General features: G+C 43.2%; 1 protein-coding gene across 1 annotated transcript in view; it reads right to left on the reverse strand.

Annotated features, from left to right (window-relative positions):
• LOC140408976 (zinc finger SWIM domain-containing protein 6-like) overlaps positions 1-17,759 on the reverse strand; it is a 282,372-nt gene that overhangs the window by 27,245 nt on the left and 237,368 nt on the right. Inside the window, 1 exon segment of the mRNA XM_072496972.1 lies at positions 10,148-10,283. Coding sequence (XP_072353073.1) covers positions 10,148-10,283 — 136 coding nt within the window.

Genomic DNA, 17,759 nt, shown 5'->3' on the forward strand with positions numbered 1-17,759 from the left:
ATTTTGTTATACTTGGCCTTTCCCCAATTTAGCACTCTTTCTTTAGGACCACTCTCGTCTTTGTCCATGAGTATTCTAAAACTTACGGAATTGTGATCACTATTCCCAAAGTAATCACCGACTGAAGCTTTAACCACCTGGCCGGGATCATTCCCCAATACCAGGTCCAGTATGGCCCCTTCCCGAGTTGGACTATTTACATACTGCTCTAAAAAAAGTCTCCTGGATGCTCCTTACAAATTCTGCTCCATCTACACCTCCAACACTACATGAGTCCCATTCAATGTTGGGGAAGTTAAAATCTCCCATCACGACCGCCCTATTGCTCCTACATTTTTCTATAATCTTTTTCTACATATTTGTACCTCTACTTCACGCTCGCTTTTGGGAGGCCTGTAGTAAAGTCCCAACAATGTTAGTGCACCTTTCCTATTTCTTAGCTCTACCCATATTGCCTCAGTGCTCGAATCCTCCATCATGCCCTCCTTAATCATAGCCGTGATATCATCTCTGACCAGTAATGCAACTCCTCCATCCCTTTTACCTCCCTCTCTATCTCCTCTGAAGCATCTATACCCTGGGATATTTAGTTGCCAGTCTTGCCCTTCCCTCAACCAAGTCTCCGTAATACCAATATCATATTCCCAGGTACTAATCCAAGCCCCAAGTTCATCTGCCTTACCTGCTATACTTCTCGCATTGAAACAAATGCACCTCAGACCACCTGTCCCTTTGCGTTCATCATCTCTTCCCAGTCTACTCTTCCCCTTATTCCCATGGAGTTTACTATCTAGTACCTTACTGGCTTTAGTTGCTGCCTCTTTACCGACCTCTGACTTCCTAATCTGGTTCCCATCCCCTGCCACATTAGTTTAAAACCTCCCCAACAGTGTTAGCAAAAGCACCCTCTAGGACAAGAGATGAACTAATCACACAGATAGATGTAAACGAGTGCACTATAATTGGGATTACAGAGACATGGCTGCAGGGTGACCAAGGATGGCAACTGAATGTCCCAGGGTATTCAGTATTTAGGAAGGACAGGCAAAAAGGAAAAGGTGGCGGAGAGGCACTGCTGGTTAAAGAGGAAATTAACACAATAGTGAGAAAGGATATTAGCTCTGACAATGTGGAATCTGTATGGGTAGAGTTGAGAAATACCAAGGGGCAAAAAACATTAGGGGTGTCATATATAGACCCCCAAACTGCAGTGGTGATGTTGCGGATGGCATTAAACAGGAAATTACAGATGCATGTGATAAGGGAATATCTGCGATCATGGGCGATTTTAATCTGCACATAGATTGGGCAAATCAAATTAGCCACAGTAACGTAGAGGAGGAATTCCTGGAGTGTATATGGGATGGTTTTCTTGACCAATATGTGGAGGAGCCAACTAGAGAGCATCTTAGACTGGATACTGTGTAACGAGAAGAGAATCATTACCAATCAAGCTGTGCGAGACCCTTTGGGGATGAGCGACCATAATATGATTCATTTGGAGACTTGGGTGCTGACTCATAATAAAAGAAACTATGAAGATATGAGGCGTGAGCTGGCCTTGATAGATTGGGGAGAGTTACTTAACGGGATCACAGTGGACAGGCAATGGCAAACATTCAAGGAACGCATGGTGGAACTGCAACAACTTTATTCTTGTCTGGCACAAAAGCAAAATGAGTAAGAGGATCAAACCATGGCTTACAAAGGAAATTAGACATAGTATCCGATCCAAGGAAGAAGCATACAGATTGGCCAAGAAAAATAATAGGTCTGAGGATTGGGAGTTTCGAATTCAGCAAAAAAGGACCAAGGAATATAAAGGGGAAAATACAGTACGAAAGTAAGCTTGCAGGGAACATAAAGACTGACACTAAGAGTTTCTATAAGTACGTGAAGAGAAAGAGATTGATGAAGACGAATGTAGGTCCCCTACAGACAGAAACGGGGGAATGTATAATAGGGGACGAAGATACTTTGGTTCTGTCTTCACAAGAGAGGACATAAATCAGATATCAGAAATGCTGGAGATTGCAGGGTTTAGTGAGCGAAGAATTGAGGGAGATCAATATCAGTAGAGAAATGCTACTGGGAAAATTGATGGGATTGAAGGCGGATAAATCGTCGAGGGCCTGGTAAACTACATCCCAGAGTACTTAAGGGAATGGCTCTAGAAATAGTGGATGCATTGGTGGTCATCTTCCAGGATTCTAAAGACTCTAGAGCGGCCCCTACAGATTGAGAGTAGCTAATGTCACTCCAATATTCAAGAAGGGAAGTAGAGAGAAAATGGAATTATAGACCAGTAAACCCAAAGTCGGTAGTGGGGAAAATTCCCAAATCCATTATCAAGGACTTTATAGCGGAGCATTTAGAAAGCAGTGGCAGGATCAGACAGAGTCAGCATGGATTTATGAAGGGGAAATCATGTTTGACAAATCTATTGGAATTCTTTGAAGATATAACTAATCGAGTTGACAAGCCAGTCGATGTGGTATATTTGGACTTTAAAAAAGCATTTGACAAAGTCCCGCAAAAGAGATTATCGTGCAAGATTAAAGCGCATGGAATTGGGGGAAGTGTATTGAGATGGATAGAAAACCGGTTGGCAGAAAGGAAACAAAAAGAGTAGGAATTAATGGGTCCTTTTCAAATTGGCAGGCAGTAACTAGTGGGGTGCCACAGGATCGGCGCTGGGACATCAGCTATTCACAATATATATTAATGATTTGGGCAAGGGAACAAAATGTAACATCTCAAAGTTTGCAGATGATACCAAGTTGGGTGGGAGAGAGAACTGTGACGAGGATGCAGAGAACCTTCAGCATGATCTGGACAGGTTGGGTGAGTGGGCAAATCTATGGCAGATGCAGTATAATTTGGGTAAATGTGAGGTTATTCACTTTGGAAGCAAAAACAAGAAAGCAGTTTATTACCTGAATGGCTGTAAATTGGGAGAGAGGAATATGCAACGGGACCTGGATGTCCTTATGCACCAGTGGAAGGAAAGCATGCAGGTGCAGCAGGCGGTAAAGAGGGCAAATGGTATGTAGGCTTTCATTGCGAGAGATAGTACATGAGCAGGGATATGTTGTTGCAATTATACAGGACCTTGGTGAGGCCATACCTAGAACACAGTGTGCAGTTTTGGTCTCCTTTTCTGAGGAAGGGTGTTCTTGCTTTTGATCGTGTTCAGCGAAGGTTTACAAGGCTGATTCCGGGGATGGCGGGACGGACGTATGAGGAGAGATTGACTAGGTTAGGATTGTTTTCGCTGGAGTTCAGACGAATGAGGGGGGATCTCATAAAGACTTATAAAATTCTAACAGGACTAGATGGGGTGGATGCAGGGAGGACGCTCCCGATGCTGGGTGTGTCCAGAACCAGGGGTCACAGTCTGAGGATTTGGGGTGGACCATTTAGGACAGAGGTGAGAAGACATTTCTTCACCCAAAGAGTTGTGAGCCTGTGGAATTCATTACGAGAGGAAGTAGTTGAGGCTGAGACACTGAATACATTAGAGGCGGCTAGATGTGGCACTGGAGGAGAATGGGATCAAGGATTAAGAGAAGAAAGCAGGATTAGGCTATTGAGTTGGACGATTAGCCTATGATCATGACGAATGGCGGAGCAAGCTCGAAGGTCCGAGTGGCCTCCTCTTGTTCCCATCTTCATCTTCTATGTAATCCTATGGCGAGTAACTCACCTTATGACCCCCTGAAGTTTGTTCACCATCTACAAGGCACAGGTAAGGAGGACTGTAATGGAATACTACTCTCCACTTGCCTGGATGAGTGCAGCTCCAACAACACTCGAACACATTCAGGACAAAGCAGCCCGCTTGATTGCTCTCCCTTCCACAAACATTCAATTGCCCCACCACCAATGAACATTGGCAGCCATGTGTACCATCTACAAGCTGCACTGCAGTAACTCACCAAGGTTCCTGAGGTAGCACCTTCCAAACCCATGACCACTACCATCCAGAAGGACTACCATCTAGAAGGACAAGAGTAGCAGATACCTGGAACCCCACCAATTGGAGGTTCCCCTCCAAGTCACTCACCATGCTGACTTGGAAATATATCGCCGTTCCTTCACTGTCACTGGATCCTGGAACTCTCTCCCTAACAGCACTCGGGGACCACAGCGGTTCAAGAAGGCAACTCACCACCACCTTCTGAAGGGCAACTAGGGATGGGCTATAAATGCTGGCACAACCCCTAATAGCAAGTCGGTCATTGACTGCATGCACATTGGCGAACATTAAGTATCCACTTGGAAAGGGATTCCACTCCCTCAACATCCAGCTGCAGCGAGACCACACACAAAGTATCACGCGGGTCGATGCACAGTGCCAGTATTAGTTATGATGTCTTTATTTGGTGTTAGGCCACTGTATCATCTGCATTTGAGCCACCACAATATTTCAGTGGGTGGATTGAGGTGGCAAAGATTATCCTTTGATGACAATGGTACACAACCTATGCACACGTGTGCAGTATGCATATAACAAAAGCCATGCTGCTACACAAAATGTGGCTGAACAGATCATTAGGATGCTTAAAGGCCACTTCTGCTGCCTGGACCACTATGGAGAAGCCTTGCAGTATTAACACCAACTATAAACCAAGTCCTGTACCCTGCTGTCCTTACAGAAGAGAAAGGAGGTAACTTCAGGCCTGAATTTATATGTACTAACTTCTCACATCCCTACCCAGAACTGACACATCTGAAACAATGATTTGCCAGCTCCCAACCAAGGAGCAATGTACATAATCGACTGTACCCCACCCTATCCCCTTGCGTTATGGGGCAAAGACGCCGGGCAGCACGGTAGCATAGTGGTTAGCACAGTTGCTTCACAGCTCCAGGGTCCCAGGTTCGATTCCCGCCTTGGGTCATTGTCTGCACGTTCTCCCCGTGTCTGCATGGGTTTCCTCTGGGTGCTCCGGTTTCCTCCCACAGTCCAAGGATGTGCGGATTGGCCATGCTAAATTGCCCTTAAGTGTCCAAAAAAAAGGTTACGTGGGGGTTACGGGGATAGGTAGATATGTGGGCTTGAGTAGGGTGCTCTTTGTAAGGACCGGTGCAGACTCGATGGGCCAAATGGCCTCCTTCTGCACTGTAAATTCAATGATTATGGGATTTGTCCCTCGGCTAACAAGGCCACTAGGTCGCAGCCACTGTCTTCGGACTCCACTAAAATTCCATTCAGTAGCCACAAACTCCATCACTTCTTGCCAATTATCTGAGGTTGAACCAGACATTTGCAGCCTTGGTGCTATATTTGACTCGGATGAGCGACTAATTATGTATCCGCGCCATCAGGTAGACTACTGATGTCAACTACCATAAGATTTCCCAACTTTGTCCCTGCCTCAGTTCATGTGCTGCTGAAACTCTTATCCATACCTTTATTATCTCAAGACTATTCCAATGCACACCTGGCTGGTCTCCTATCTTCCACTCTCACAACCGAAGGTCATCCAAAACTCTGCTGCCCATATCCTTAATTGCACCGATTCTGTTCACCCATTGCCCTTGGGTTCAGTGACATGCATTGGCTCCCAGTTAGAATTCTTGCCCTCGCTTGCAAATCCCCCAAACCTATCTGACCCTCTTTCCTCCTTTAAAATGCTCCTCAAAGCCTCTCCCTGACCAAGTTTTTGGTCATGTGCCCTAATAAGTCCTTAACTCTGTGTAAACTTTTTGATTGATCATCCTCCTGTGTAGTGCCTTGGGATGTTTCACTATGTTGAGAGGTGCTATATAAACAGTTCTTGTTGCCTTCCTACGGGTAGGTAAGGTGGCCAAAAGCAAACTCAATATTCCATCTAATGTCTGACCAGTGTACTGTATAATTCCTTTACCTTCATATTATGCACTCGGTGTCAAAGCCTAGCATACCTTTAGCCTTTTTTAGAATCATAAAGGTTACAGCTGAGGAGGCCATTCAGCCCATTTATGCTGGCCCGCTGAAGGAGTCATTTGTCTAGTGCCATCATTACTCCACTGTCTTTCCCCCGTAGCCTGCAAATGTGTACTTTTCGGATAGGGAATTCTCAAATTCTCCCTTTTTATTTATATTAAGGGACAATTTAGTGTGGCCAATCTACCAACCCTGCACATCTTTGGGTTGTGGGGTTGAGACCCACACAGACACGGGGAGAATGTGCAAACTCCACACGGACAGTGACCAGGGTCCGGGATCGAACCGGGGTCCGCGACGATGTGAGGCAGCAGTGCTAACCACTGTGCTGCCCTCTCAAAATCCCTTTTGAATGCCTCAATTGACCCTTTCTCCACCACATTCTCAGGCAGTGAGTTCCAAATCTTAACCACTCACTGCATGAAAAGGTTTTTCCTGATGTTGCCAATTATCTTAAACCTGTGCCGTCTAGTTCTTTACCCTTGCACCAGTAGGAACAGTTTCTCCCCATCTACTCGGTCCAGGCCCCTCAGGATTTTGAATTATTAAATCTTCTCTCAGACTTCTCTTCTCCAAGTAAAATAGTCCAACTTCTCAAATCTTTCTACATAACTGGTTCGAGGAGCCATTCTCATGAATGTTTTCTGCACTCTATCTAATGCCTTCACATCTTTCCTCCTATCGTGCGATGCCCAAAACTGCATGCAGTACTCTAGTTTTGGTAAAAGGTTGAACACAACGTCCTTGTTTTTCTATTCTACGCCTTTAATGATAAAGCACAGCATGTTGTTTGTTTTATTAACCATGCTCTTAACCTGCCCTACCACATAGCGCATATACACCAAGGCCCCTCTGTTCCTGGACCACCTTTTGAATTATACCATTTGTTTATATTGCCTCTCTGCGTACTTGCTACCACAATTAATCATTTCACACCTCTCTATTAAATTTTGTCGGCTACTTGCCTGCCCATTTCATTAACCTGCCTATGTTTCTTTGTAGTTCTACACTAGCTTCCTCATGGTTAACACTGCTTCCAAGTTTCTATTTGTTGCAAATTTTGCCCTATACAACAAGGTCTAGGTCATTGGTATATATCAGGAATAACAAGGGTTTCAACATCTGGGGAAATTCCATTACAAACCATCCTCCAAACAGAACAACAGCCAGTCACAATTACTCTTTATTTACGGTCACTCAGCCAATTTTGTATCAATGTTGCTGCTGTCCCTTTTATTCCATGAGCTCTAACTTTGTTCTGTTGTGTGGCACCTTATCAAATGCCCTTTGGAAGTCCATGTACACCACATCAACAGCATTATCCTCATCGACCCACTGTTCCTGGTTTAGTGAAACACAATTTTCCCTTCACAAACCCATGCGGGCTTTCCTTAATTAATCCATAATCACCCAAGTGCCGATTAATTTTGTCCCAAATAATAATTTCTAGAAGCTTCCCCGCTAATCTGTGGATCTCTTTGCCACAGAAGGCTGTGGAGGCCAAATCACTGAGTATCTTTAAGACAGAGATAGATAGGTTCTTGATTAATAAGGGGATCAGGGGTCATGGGGAGAAAGCAGGAGAATGGGGATGAGAAAAATATCAGCCATGATTGAATGGAGGAGCAGACTTGTTTAGCCAAGTAGCCTAATTCTGTTCCTATGTCTTACCGAGGATATACTGTTTGGCCTGTAGATACTGGGCTTATCTTTACACTTTTTTAAAACAAGGGTGGAACATTTTCAATTGCCCGGTCCTCTGGCACCACCCAGAGTCTAAGGAAGATTGGAAAATCATGGCCGGTACAAGAGCAAGTCGGACACTAGCAATTCAGATGTGAGTAACTCACTTCCCGACTCCCCAGAGTCTATCCACTATCTATCTGCAAGGCACAAATCAGAAGTGTAAAGAAACAAAAGGTTAGGTGTTACTGGATTACAGGGATAGGGTGGAGTCATTGGCTTAAGTAGGGTGCTCTTTCCAAGAGCCGGTGCAGACTCAATGGGCCGAATGGCCTCCTTCTGCACAGTAAATTCTATGATCTATGAACACTCTCCACTTGCCTGGATGAGTGCGGTTCCAATAACATTCAAGAAGCTCAACACGATCCAGGACAAACAATTGGCACCCCATCCACCACCGTAAACATCAATTCCCTCCACCACCACGCACAGTGGCAGCAGTGTGTAATATGTACAAGATGCACTGCAGCAACTCACCAAGGTTTCTTTGACAGCACTTTCCATTCCCACGACATCCACCACCTGGAGGGACAAGGGCAACAAATCTGATGCCAATTTTTCTGGCCAAGATCCGTTCTTATCCTGTTGAGGTTGGATTTTTCCCAGTAAATTATTCTTATTCTGTATTATGCCTTGCCCTATTGCATAGCCCTGAACCATATGATACAATGATGACTGCCCCCTAAATGTTCCCCTACTGACATTTGATCCACTTAGCCCACCTCGCTCCCAAAGACCAAGTTGGGCAGTGTCTCTTCCCCACTGGACTGGAAACACCTACATTGGTTATTAATGCTTTAGGTACGAGGCCGTAAAATCCTCTAGTTCATTTACCCGTGACCATCACCTCCACCCCAGCTGAAACCGTCAGCAGGTTCACGAACATAATGGCTGCTACTCACATGACTTTAACTTGGGTCATATAAATCATAGGCAGATTGGGATGCAAGGAAAAATGATGCGAAAGGTCTTACAACCTGATGACACTCCACACTCAGGCTACCTAAAGTCAAGACACAGACGAGTAATTTGAAGCATATTACCCACAAGGCCACAGACGTAATAAGACATTTAAGGGCAGTACGGTGGCGCAGTGGTTAGCATTGCTACCTCACGGCGCTGAGGTCCCAGGTCGATCCCGGCTCTGGGTCACTGTCCGTGTGGAGTTTGCATATTCTCCCCGTGTTTCCGTGGGTTTCGACCCACAACACAAAGATGGGTAGGTGGATTGGCCATGCGAAATTGCCCCTTAATTGGGAAAAATGAATTGGGTAATCTAAATTTATTTTTAAAAAGTAAGACATTTCTTAATTGCTCAGGAAGCTATTTGCCCTTACAACAGGAACTCAGATGACCTCTCGACTTAAACTATCAGGTTTTATTTTCTTTGTTCAGAAGGTTTTTATTATTATGGCTTCAATCATAAATAGCAATCAGCTGCCATGATAAGAAATGGCTTGGCTGGATAAGAAAATGGTAGCACTCATGTACACAGAAATGTCTTTTCCAGCTCCAGGGAAATGGCCGTTTTTGTATTTGAAAGGAGCCAACTTAATCAAATTACTAAATCAGGATCACATGGCTGGAACTTCATAGAGAGCAGTGAAAAAAATACTGGCCTTCATGTCCTTCAAGAGCATGTGACGGTGAAGGTGATTAACACATCTCTATATATAGAGTCAATGCTAAGCAGCATCTAACCCAAAGAAAAAAGGTACAAAATATTCTTGGCTAGTTTCCTGGTGCAGACCACAGTTCCCAATTCATCAAGAAAGATGAAATAGTCTAGGCCTTGAGAGTTTTCATTTCCCCTCTACATCCACGAATGTCGCATCTGACTCACAATTATATGATTCCCAATTATATGCATTTAAGCTGAATCTTTGGTGCAATTCAATTGTATGAACCTTTCATATATGTTACTATTCCCATTATGTAGTCACTGCAATGACAAAAGCAAACAATTGCTTCACCACTATTGACGAGCACCATCAAATGTAAATAGTAATCAGTGTTTATTAAGTAATCCATGCTTGGATGATGGACATATAGTTGGGGGGGGGGGGGGGGGGGGGGCGGGGGGGTTCAAACAAAGGTAATTGTTATGACCATAGCTATCCTGAGGTCTAGATCAAAGCTATTAAAACATATTCATTATTCACACATTCACTAAAATCTCATTTTCTGTAGTTATGAATAATTTAATGAGGTTTCATTCAAGGCCAGTTTGTGATTAAATACTTTCGGAATCTGCCAACAATCCAGCTCAAACATATTAAGATTCTGTAACAGCAGCATCAGATCTGACACGCAGATTGGATTTGCGAGATGCAAGTACAGCATTCTCTTTTCCCTTACTGCAGCCATTCATTGGACTGAGTCGTGGACACATAAGCCGTTTAAAAGATCAACCAATTAAGTGAACGTGCCAGCAATGCTAAAAATGATGCTGCAGCAACGGCCAATACTCACCGCATTGCTCTCAGTGCAATTTTGTATGCCAATTCAGCATCATGAGGTAGGAGTGACGTGAAGAGATACTTGGCAAAGGTGTGCATTGGAACGCTCTCTCGGTAGATTATTTCACCCAGGCCACTGTAGGGCCCACCTGCAGAGGAAAGCAAATGTTAGCATCAACAACTACAAACAAGTCAGAAACAAGTGTGACTTACAGTAACCTCATGTATGCCGAACCATTTGCAAGACACAGGGAGTCTGATTTTAATTCTAGTCAGTGAATGGATTTTGAGCGAGTTTAAAATTAGAATCTAGGTATTTTAAAGTCTTGGGCCCATGAAGTTATTTCTGAAAGGTTGGAGAGATGCGAGAGGAAGTTGTAGAGGTCACAGCTTATTCAGCCAAGGTTATGATTAGAAAACCGTGCTCGTAAGTAAGCAAGCAGATATAATAACAAGGTATTCCAATTCTGTTAAACCAGTCAGATCCTCAAGACTTCCGGTGGCAGCTATGGCAGAGTAAGTCGCACATTTGGTGGCTGCCGCTCTGGTCAGACGTTTGGACCTTTCCCCGTTTTTCTACCGGACTTGAATTGTAAAATGAATGTTAGTGGCAATTGTTTACTGAATTCCCACTTCGGTGCATGGAGAGAAGGACTAGGAGTGTTCGTAAGGGCAGAAACAAAAAGATAGAGGAGGCTTGGGCTGTAGCTGCAACAGAAGACAGCATGGCGGAGGTTCGGACCTCTGGCTTGTCAACCCAGCAGTCTATGGAGCAGCTGATGCAAGTCATTCAGGAAGGCTTTGCTGCGCAGAAATGAGACTGCTTGGACCCGATAAAAGAGTCGATTGAGCAGTTGGAGCATAGATTGGACGCCCAGGATCGGGCGATGCAGAAGGTGGAGAAGGCGCTGGCTGAGCAGGAGGAACATCAGACTGCGGTGGAGCTGGAGGTGGGGATGCTGAGGGACCTGCAGAAATAGCTCCTGGAGAAGGTGGAGGACCTAGAAAATAGGTCCCGCCGACAGAACCCAAGAATCGTCGGGCTCTTGGAGGGGTCCGAAGGAACGGACGCTGGGGCATACATCGCAGACATGTTTGTGAAGCTGCTGGGGGATGGGGCATTCTCCCGGCCCTTGGAGGTGGATAGGGCTCACAGAGCACTCGCGGGTGTTATGAACCAGGGTTTAGAGAATCCCAAAGTGTATCATGGAGTTCACCATTGTGGTATGTGGAGCACACGGCTTACTCTACAGATATGGTACAGCAGGAAATGGACCAGTGGTTTTTAAAACAAAACAATGTTTAACCTTTCTAAAACAAACACCGAACATCTTAGCAACCAGTAAATCGAATACACCCTCCAAAGAATACAACACTAAATAACCCGTAAGCTGTCCTTTTAACATCCAAAAGACTTAACAAACCTTCAAACAGGAGCACATTAGGGTTTACATTAAAGACTGAAAACATTTCTAATTCTTCTGAATTCAGCAAATGATTAAGAGATAGTCCTTCATGGCAGAGATCAACAGCAGTGCAGCTCACAGACTCACCCAAGCTTTCTCAAACTGAAACTAAAAAAGCAGAAGTAAAGCTCAGCTCCACCCACACTCTGACATTACTCCAGTAACGTGAGCAGCTCCATTTCTAAAAAGTACATTTCTTAAACACCCATTTCTTAAAGGGTACTCTCGCGTGACACCTCCTCCGCCCAAGAAAAAAAAAAACCATCAACTGCTAGATGGTTTAATTTTTCATTGTTTCACCATCCTTTAAGAAATGCACACAGTAAATATACTTTTCGTTTAAAAAAACCACACGCAAACAGGTACAATAATATAGTCCATTTTTTCCGTTCTTCCTCCAACTGAAATCCTTCTCGATTGACAGTCTCTTTGAACAAGAAGGTCTCTGCACGATCCATCCATTCCTCTACGCCTCGGCATTTCTCTTTAAAGTCAGATAATTTAGTTCAATCTGATCATAAAGTCCCTTGCAATTCTCCAACACAGGAGCATTGGGTATCACAGTTTTCAGGCAGTCAAATGCCTGTGGAAAGTCCGCTGTCCATTGAAATTTTCGACGTTTTTTTAAGCAAGTCCATCAGTGGAGCAATCACGCTACAAAATGTTTTTTGCACAAATGTTCGATCCAATCCACTCATGCCAAGAAATCGCATGATTTCCCTTTGTCTCGAGGGTATCGAAAACTCCTCAAGAAAAGTGATTCGGGCTTTTCCAAATTCACTTTTGGCTAGGTTTATCACCAAACCCGCCTCCAGAAATCGATCGAATAACTCCATCAGTTGTTTCAAATGTTCTGTCCATATCTGGCTGAAAATTACCAGATCGTCGATGTATACCGCACATTTGGGTAGTCCTGAAACAACTGTGTTAGTTAACCATTGAAATCTGGCTGATGCGTTTTCCATGCCAAATGGCATAACTTTGAATTGGTATATACCATCTGGAGTCACAAAAGCTGAAATCTCCTTTGCCCTTTCGGATAAAGAGACCTGCCAGTAACCTATAAGTAAATCCAATTTGGAAATAAAAGCTAATTGTCCCACTTTCTCAATGCAATCCTCCAAATGTGGGATAGGACAAGAGTCCGTTCTTGTAACTGCATTAACCTTTTAGTCCACACACAACCGTTGGGCACCCTCTGGTTTTGGTACCATCACTATGGGTGAGCTCCATTGGCTGCAACCCACTTCAATTATGCCATTTTTAATCATACTCTCAATCTCTTTGTTAACCTGTGCCAATTTTAAAGGATTAAGTCTATATGGATATTGTTTGATTGGAACAGCATTTCCCACATCTACATCATGTATAGCCATTTTAGTACTTCCCAATTTATCTCCACAAATTTGCCCACGTGATATCAATAACTATTTCAGGTCAGTTCGGTTTTCCTCTGGAAGGTAACTCAACAATTTATCCCAATTTTTAAGAAAATCCTCATTTTCCAATTTAATTTGTGGTATTTCAAATTCACAGTCATCTGGATTTAGCTCGTCACTTTGAGTTAGAATCATTAAAATCTCCTTTTTCTCTCCTTCCCTTTCAAAGTACCTTTTAAACATATTCACATGACACACTCGGTGATTCTTTCTTCTATCTGGTGTTTTTAAACCACATAATTCACCTCACATAATTTCCTTTCAATCTGATAAGGTCCACAAAACCTAGCTTTTAAAGGTTCACCTACCACTGGTAACAACACAAACTTTATCTCCACTGGCAAAACTACGAACTTGGGATTTCTTGTCCGCTACACATTTTGTGCAACCTTCAAGTGTTGCCTAGCCAATTCACCTGCTCTATTTAATCGTTCCCTAAAATTTTTAATCCAATAATGTAATTTCCGATTTCTCACTCACCAATTTTTCCTTAATCAATTTTAGTGGTCCTCTTACCTCATGACCAAAAATTAGTTCAAAAGGACTAAATTTGGTTGACTCATTAGATGCATCCCTAATTGCAAACAGTATGAATGGAATTCCTTTATCCCAATCCTCTGGATAGCCTTGACAATAAGCCCTCAACATGGTCTTTAATGTCTGATGCCACCTTTCTAACGCTCCCTGCGATTCTGGATGGTACGCAGTTGATTTAAATTGTTTTATTCCTAAGCTATCCATAACTTCTTTGAATAACCTTGAGGTAAAATTTGATCCTTGATCCGTTTGTATTTCTGTGGGTAGTCCATATCTCGTAAAGAATTTAAGTAACTCCTCCACAATCTTTTTAGCTGTAATATTATGTACTAGAATGGCCTCTGGAAACTTAGTAGACACATCCATTAGTCAAATGATATTGATTCCCACATTTTGTTTTCGGAAGCGGTCCTACGCAATCAATTAGAACCCTTTGTTAAAGGTTCCTCAAATGCTTGAATGGGTATTAAGGGTGCTGGTTTTATCACTGCTTGAGGTTTCCCTATCACTTGACATGTGTGACATGATTGACAAAATTTAACTACATCTTTATGTAGTCCAGGCCAATAAAAATGGTTTTTGGATTTTAGCTCGAGTTTTCCTTATTCCCAAATGACCTCCCATTGGTACCTCATGTGCAACTCGCAACACCTCCTTTCTATACCTACCGGCAACACTACTTGATGAACTTCTGCCCACTTTTTATCTGCCTGCATATGTAAAGGTGTCCATTTTCTCATCAAGACATTACTTTTACGGTAATAACACTCTGGTATACACAGATTCCTCTTCTGTGTATGCTGTCTGATACATCCGTTTAATTTCTATATCTTTTTGTTGTAACTCCGCCAATTTTCCTGAGCTAAAAATATTCGCCTCATCCTCCACCTGTTCTTGTTCTTTTTCAACCATCTGATCAAAAATAGTTTCTGATAATTGAACTTCCACTTCATCTTCACTCTTTGATTTCTCCTCGTCTTAACCTGTGACTTTGCGACCTTGTTACTACACAATCCGGAAAAATCCCAGGATATTCATCCTTCAACACTTCAGTTGTCGGATCTTCCACTGGCTTATCAACCACAGTAGGCAACACTCTCACCTGCGATCCAGCTGTATCATTACCCAAGATAAACTGTATTCTTGGACAAATTCTTACTCCTACTACCACTTCACCACTCTTCACTGGACTTTCCAACCTTACCTTATATAATGGCACGCTACTCCTCTCACCCTGAATTCCACATATTACCACCTTTTCTGGCAACATTCTTTCCAAGCTGCATAATTCCTCATCGCTTACCATTAAAGATGGACTAGCTCCTGTATCTCTTAAAATTGTGACTTCTTCACCTACTCCTGATACACATGAGTAAACTTTACCCACACAAGTAAATTCTTTAAAGACATCTGGCACCTTCTTATCATAGAGTTTACAGTGCAGAAGGAGGCCATTCGGCCCATCGAGTCTGCACCAGCTCTTGGAAAGAGCACCCTACCCAAGGTCAACACCTCCACCCTATCCCCATAACCCAGTAACCCTACCCAGCACTAAGGGCAATTTTGGACACGAAGGGCAATATATCATGGCCAATCCACCTAACCTGCACATCTTTGGACTGTGGGAGGAAACCGGAGCACCCGGAGGAAACCCACGCACACACGGGGAGGATGTGCAGACTCCACACAGACAGTGACCCAAGCCGGAATCGAACCTGGGACCCTGGAGCTGTGAAGCAATTGTGCTATCCACAATGCTACCGTGCTGCCCTCTATCACCTCTTGATCAGGCTGTATGATCTTTTGCATCTCCTTTGCTTCACTTGGGCTTTCCTTTCTCACTTTAACAAACCCCACTGTCTTATCCTGTTTTACTACATCAGCCTTCCCAGCGCTTTTCTTCAACCACCAACACTTGTGACTTTACATGGCCTAGTTTAATAGAGTGAAAACATTTGAAACTTTTCATGTCTCTTCCACTCTCCTGGATTTCTTTTTTAATCTGAGGTACACTCTCCTTTTTATGTCCCATCAGATCACCTTTACCTTTACCACTTGAGTATTTCTCATGTCCCCAGTTTCTATCCCTCACAGGCTGAAACTGATGTCGGAAACCAAGCTTTGATTTATGAACTAATTCATAATGCCATTTCTGCTGCTAACCTCGCAGTTTTAACCCTCTGCTCTTCCACACGAGTTCTCACTACATCAGGAATTGACTTTTTAAACTCCCCCAAAATTATAATTTCTCTGAGAGCTTCATAAGTTTGATCTATTTTCAAAGCCCTTATCCACCTATCAAAATTACTCTGTTTGGGCCTTTCAAACTCCATGTATGTTTGACCAAATTCTTTCCTTAAATTTCTAAACCTTTGTCTGTAGGCTTCAGGCACTAGTTCATATGCACCCAAGATGGATTTTTTTACTTCTTCATACATCTCAGATACCTCCTCCGGTAGTGATGCAAACACTTCACTAGCTCTGCCTACCAGTTTTGTTTGAATCAGTAATACCCACATGTCCTGTGGCCATTTCATTTGTTTAGCTACCTTCTCAAATGAAATGAAAAAGGCTTCCACCTCCTTCTCGTCAAACCTTGGCAATGCTTGGACATATTTAAATAGATCCCCACCAAGCCTTCAACTTTAATGCTCTTTCTCACTATCCTCATCACTATCATCCAACTGTACGTTTCCCTTTACTTCTGCCAATTTTAACAGACTGTCATGTTTCATGGCCATTTTCTGAAGTTCAAACTCTCTCTCTTTATCTTTTTCCCTGATCTGTATCTGCCTTTCTCTTTCTTTTTGTTCTGCTAGGGCTAGTCTTTCTTTTCTCCTTTCTTCTCTCTCCTTTTCTTTTTCCTCTCTCTTTCTTTTTCCGCTCTCTCTCTTTCGTATTCAAGCTGCTTTAATTCTTTCTCATGTTCCATTTGTTTAATTTGCAACTGAATTTTTGCCATTTCCAATGAGTCAAACTGTATCGGCAACCTTAAATGCTTAGCCACCGCCATAATTACCTCATCTTTTCGCATTTTGTCAGGTAATGTTAACTGCAATGTTTTTGCCAAATCTAATAGTCTGCTTTTAGTCTCTGTCCGTAAAGTACTGCGTGTGACAGTCTCCACCCCCAAAAACTTCAGAGCCTCTGAAAGAGCCATTGTCCACAACACACTCCCCTACTTAACTGAAATACCACACCTGAAAAGCACCCACAATATGCTCAGCCCTCACTGTCTTTAAGTTCACTCAGCCAATCCAATAGATAGACTTTTATCCCGGACGAGCCCCCAATTGTTATGGGCGAAGTTTTAGAGAATCCCAAAGTGTATCATGGAGTTCACCTAACCCACGACGTTTAATAGATTGTGGTATGGGGAGCACACGGCTTACTCTACAGATATGGTACAGCAGAAAATGGACCAGTGGTTTTTAAAACAAAACAATGTTTATTCTATGAACTCAAGTTAACCTTTCTAAAACATCTGTGAAAACATCTCATAAGTGAACATCTTAGCAACCAGTAAATCAAATACACTCCCCAAAGTATACAACACTAAATAACCTCTATGCAGTCCCTTTGCCACCCAAAAGACTTAACAAACCTTCAAACAGGAGCACATTAGGGTTTACATTCAAGACTGAAAACATTTATACTTCTTCTGAATTCACCAAATGATTAAGAGATAGTCCTTCATGGCAGAGATCAACAGCAGTGCAGCTCACAGACTCACCCAAGCTTTCTCAAACTGAAACTAAAAAAGCAGAAGTAGAGCTCAGCTTCACCCACACTCTGACATTACTCCAGTAACATGAGCAGCTCCATTTCTTAAAGGTACATTTTTTAAACACCCATTTCTTAAAGGGTGCTCTCACGTGACACGAGGAAGCCGCAAATGGGGAGCACCGCAAATGGGGAGCGCGCACCCCCCCTCCCCCCACCCACCCCCCCCCACCACGAGCAATGGTGGTGAGATTCCACAGGTTCTCGGATAAGGAGAACATTCTACAGTGGGCCAAGCAGACATGGAGCTGTAAATGGGACAATAGCATCTTGCGGGTTTACCAGGACCTGAGTGTAGAGGTGGCCAGGAGGAGAGCAGGCTTCAACCAGATCAGGTCGATACTTTTTAAGAAAAAAGGTGAAAAAAGGTGAAATTTGGACTTTTGTACCCAGCCCATCT

This window comes from Scyliorhinus torazame, chromosome 3 (assembly GCF_047496885.1).
Source record: "Scyliorhinus torazame isolate Kashiwa2021f chromosome 3, sScyTor2.1, whole genome shotgun sequence".
NCBI classification, from domain to species: domain Eukaryota; kingdom Metazoa; phylum Chordata; class Chondrichthyes; order Carcharhiniformes; family Scyliorhinidae; genus Scyliorhinus; species Scyliorhinus torazame.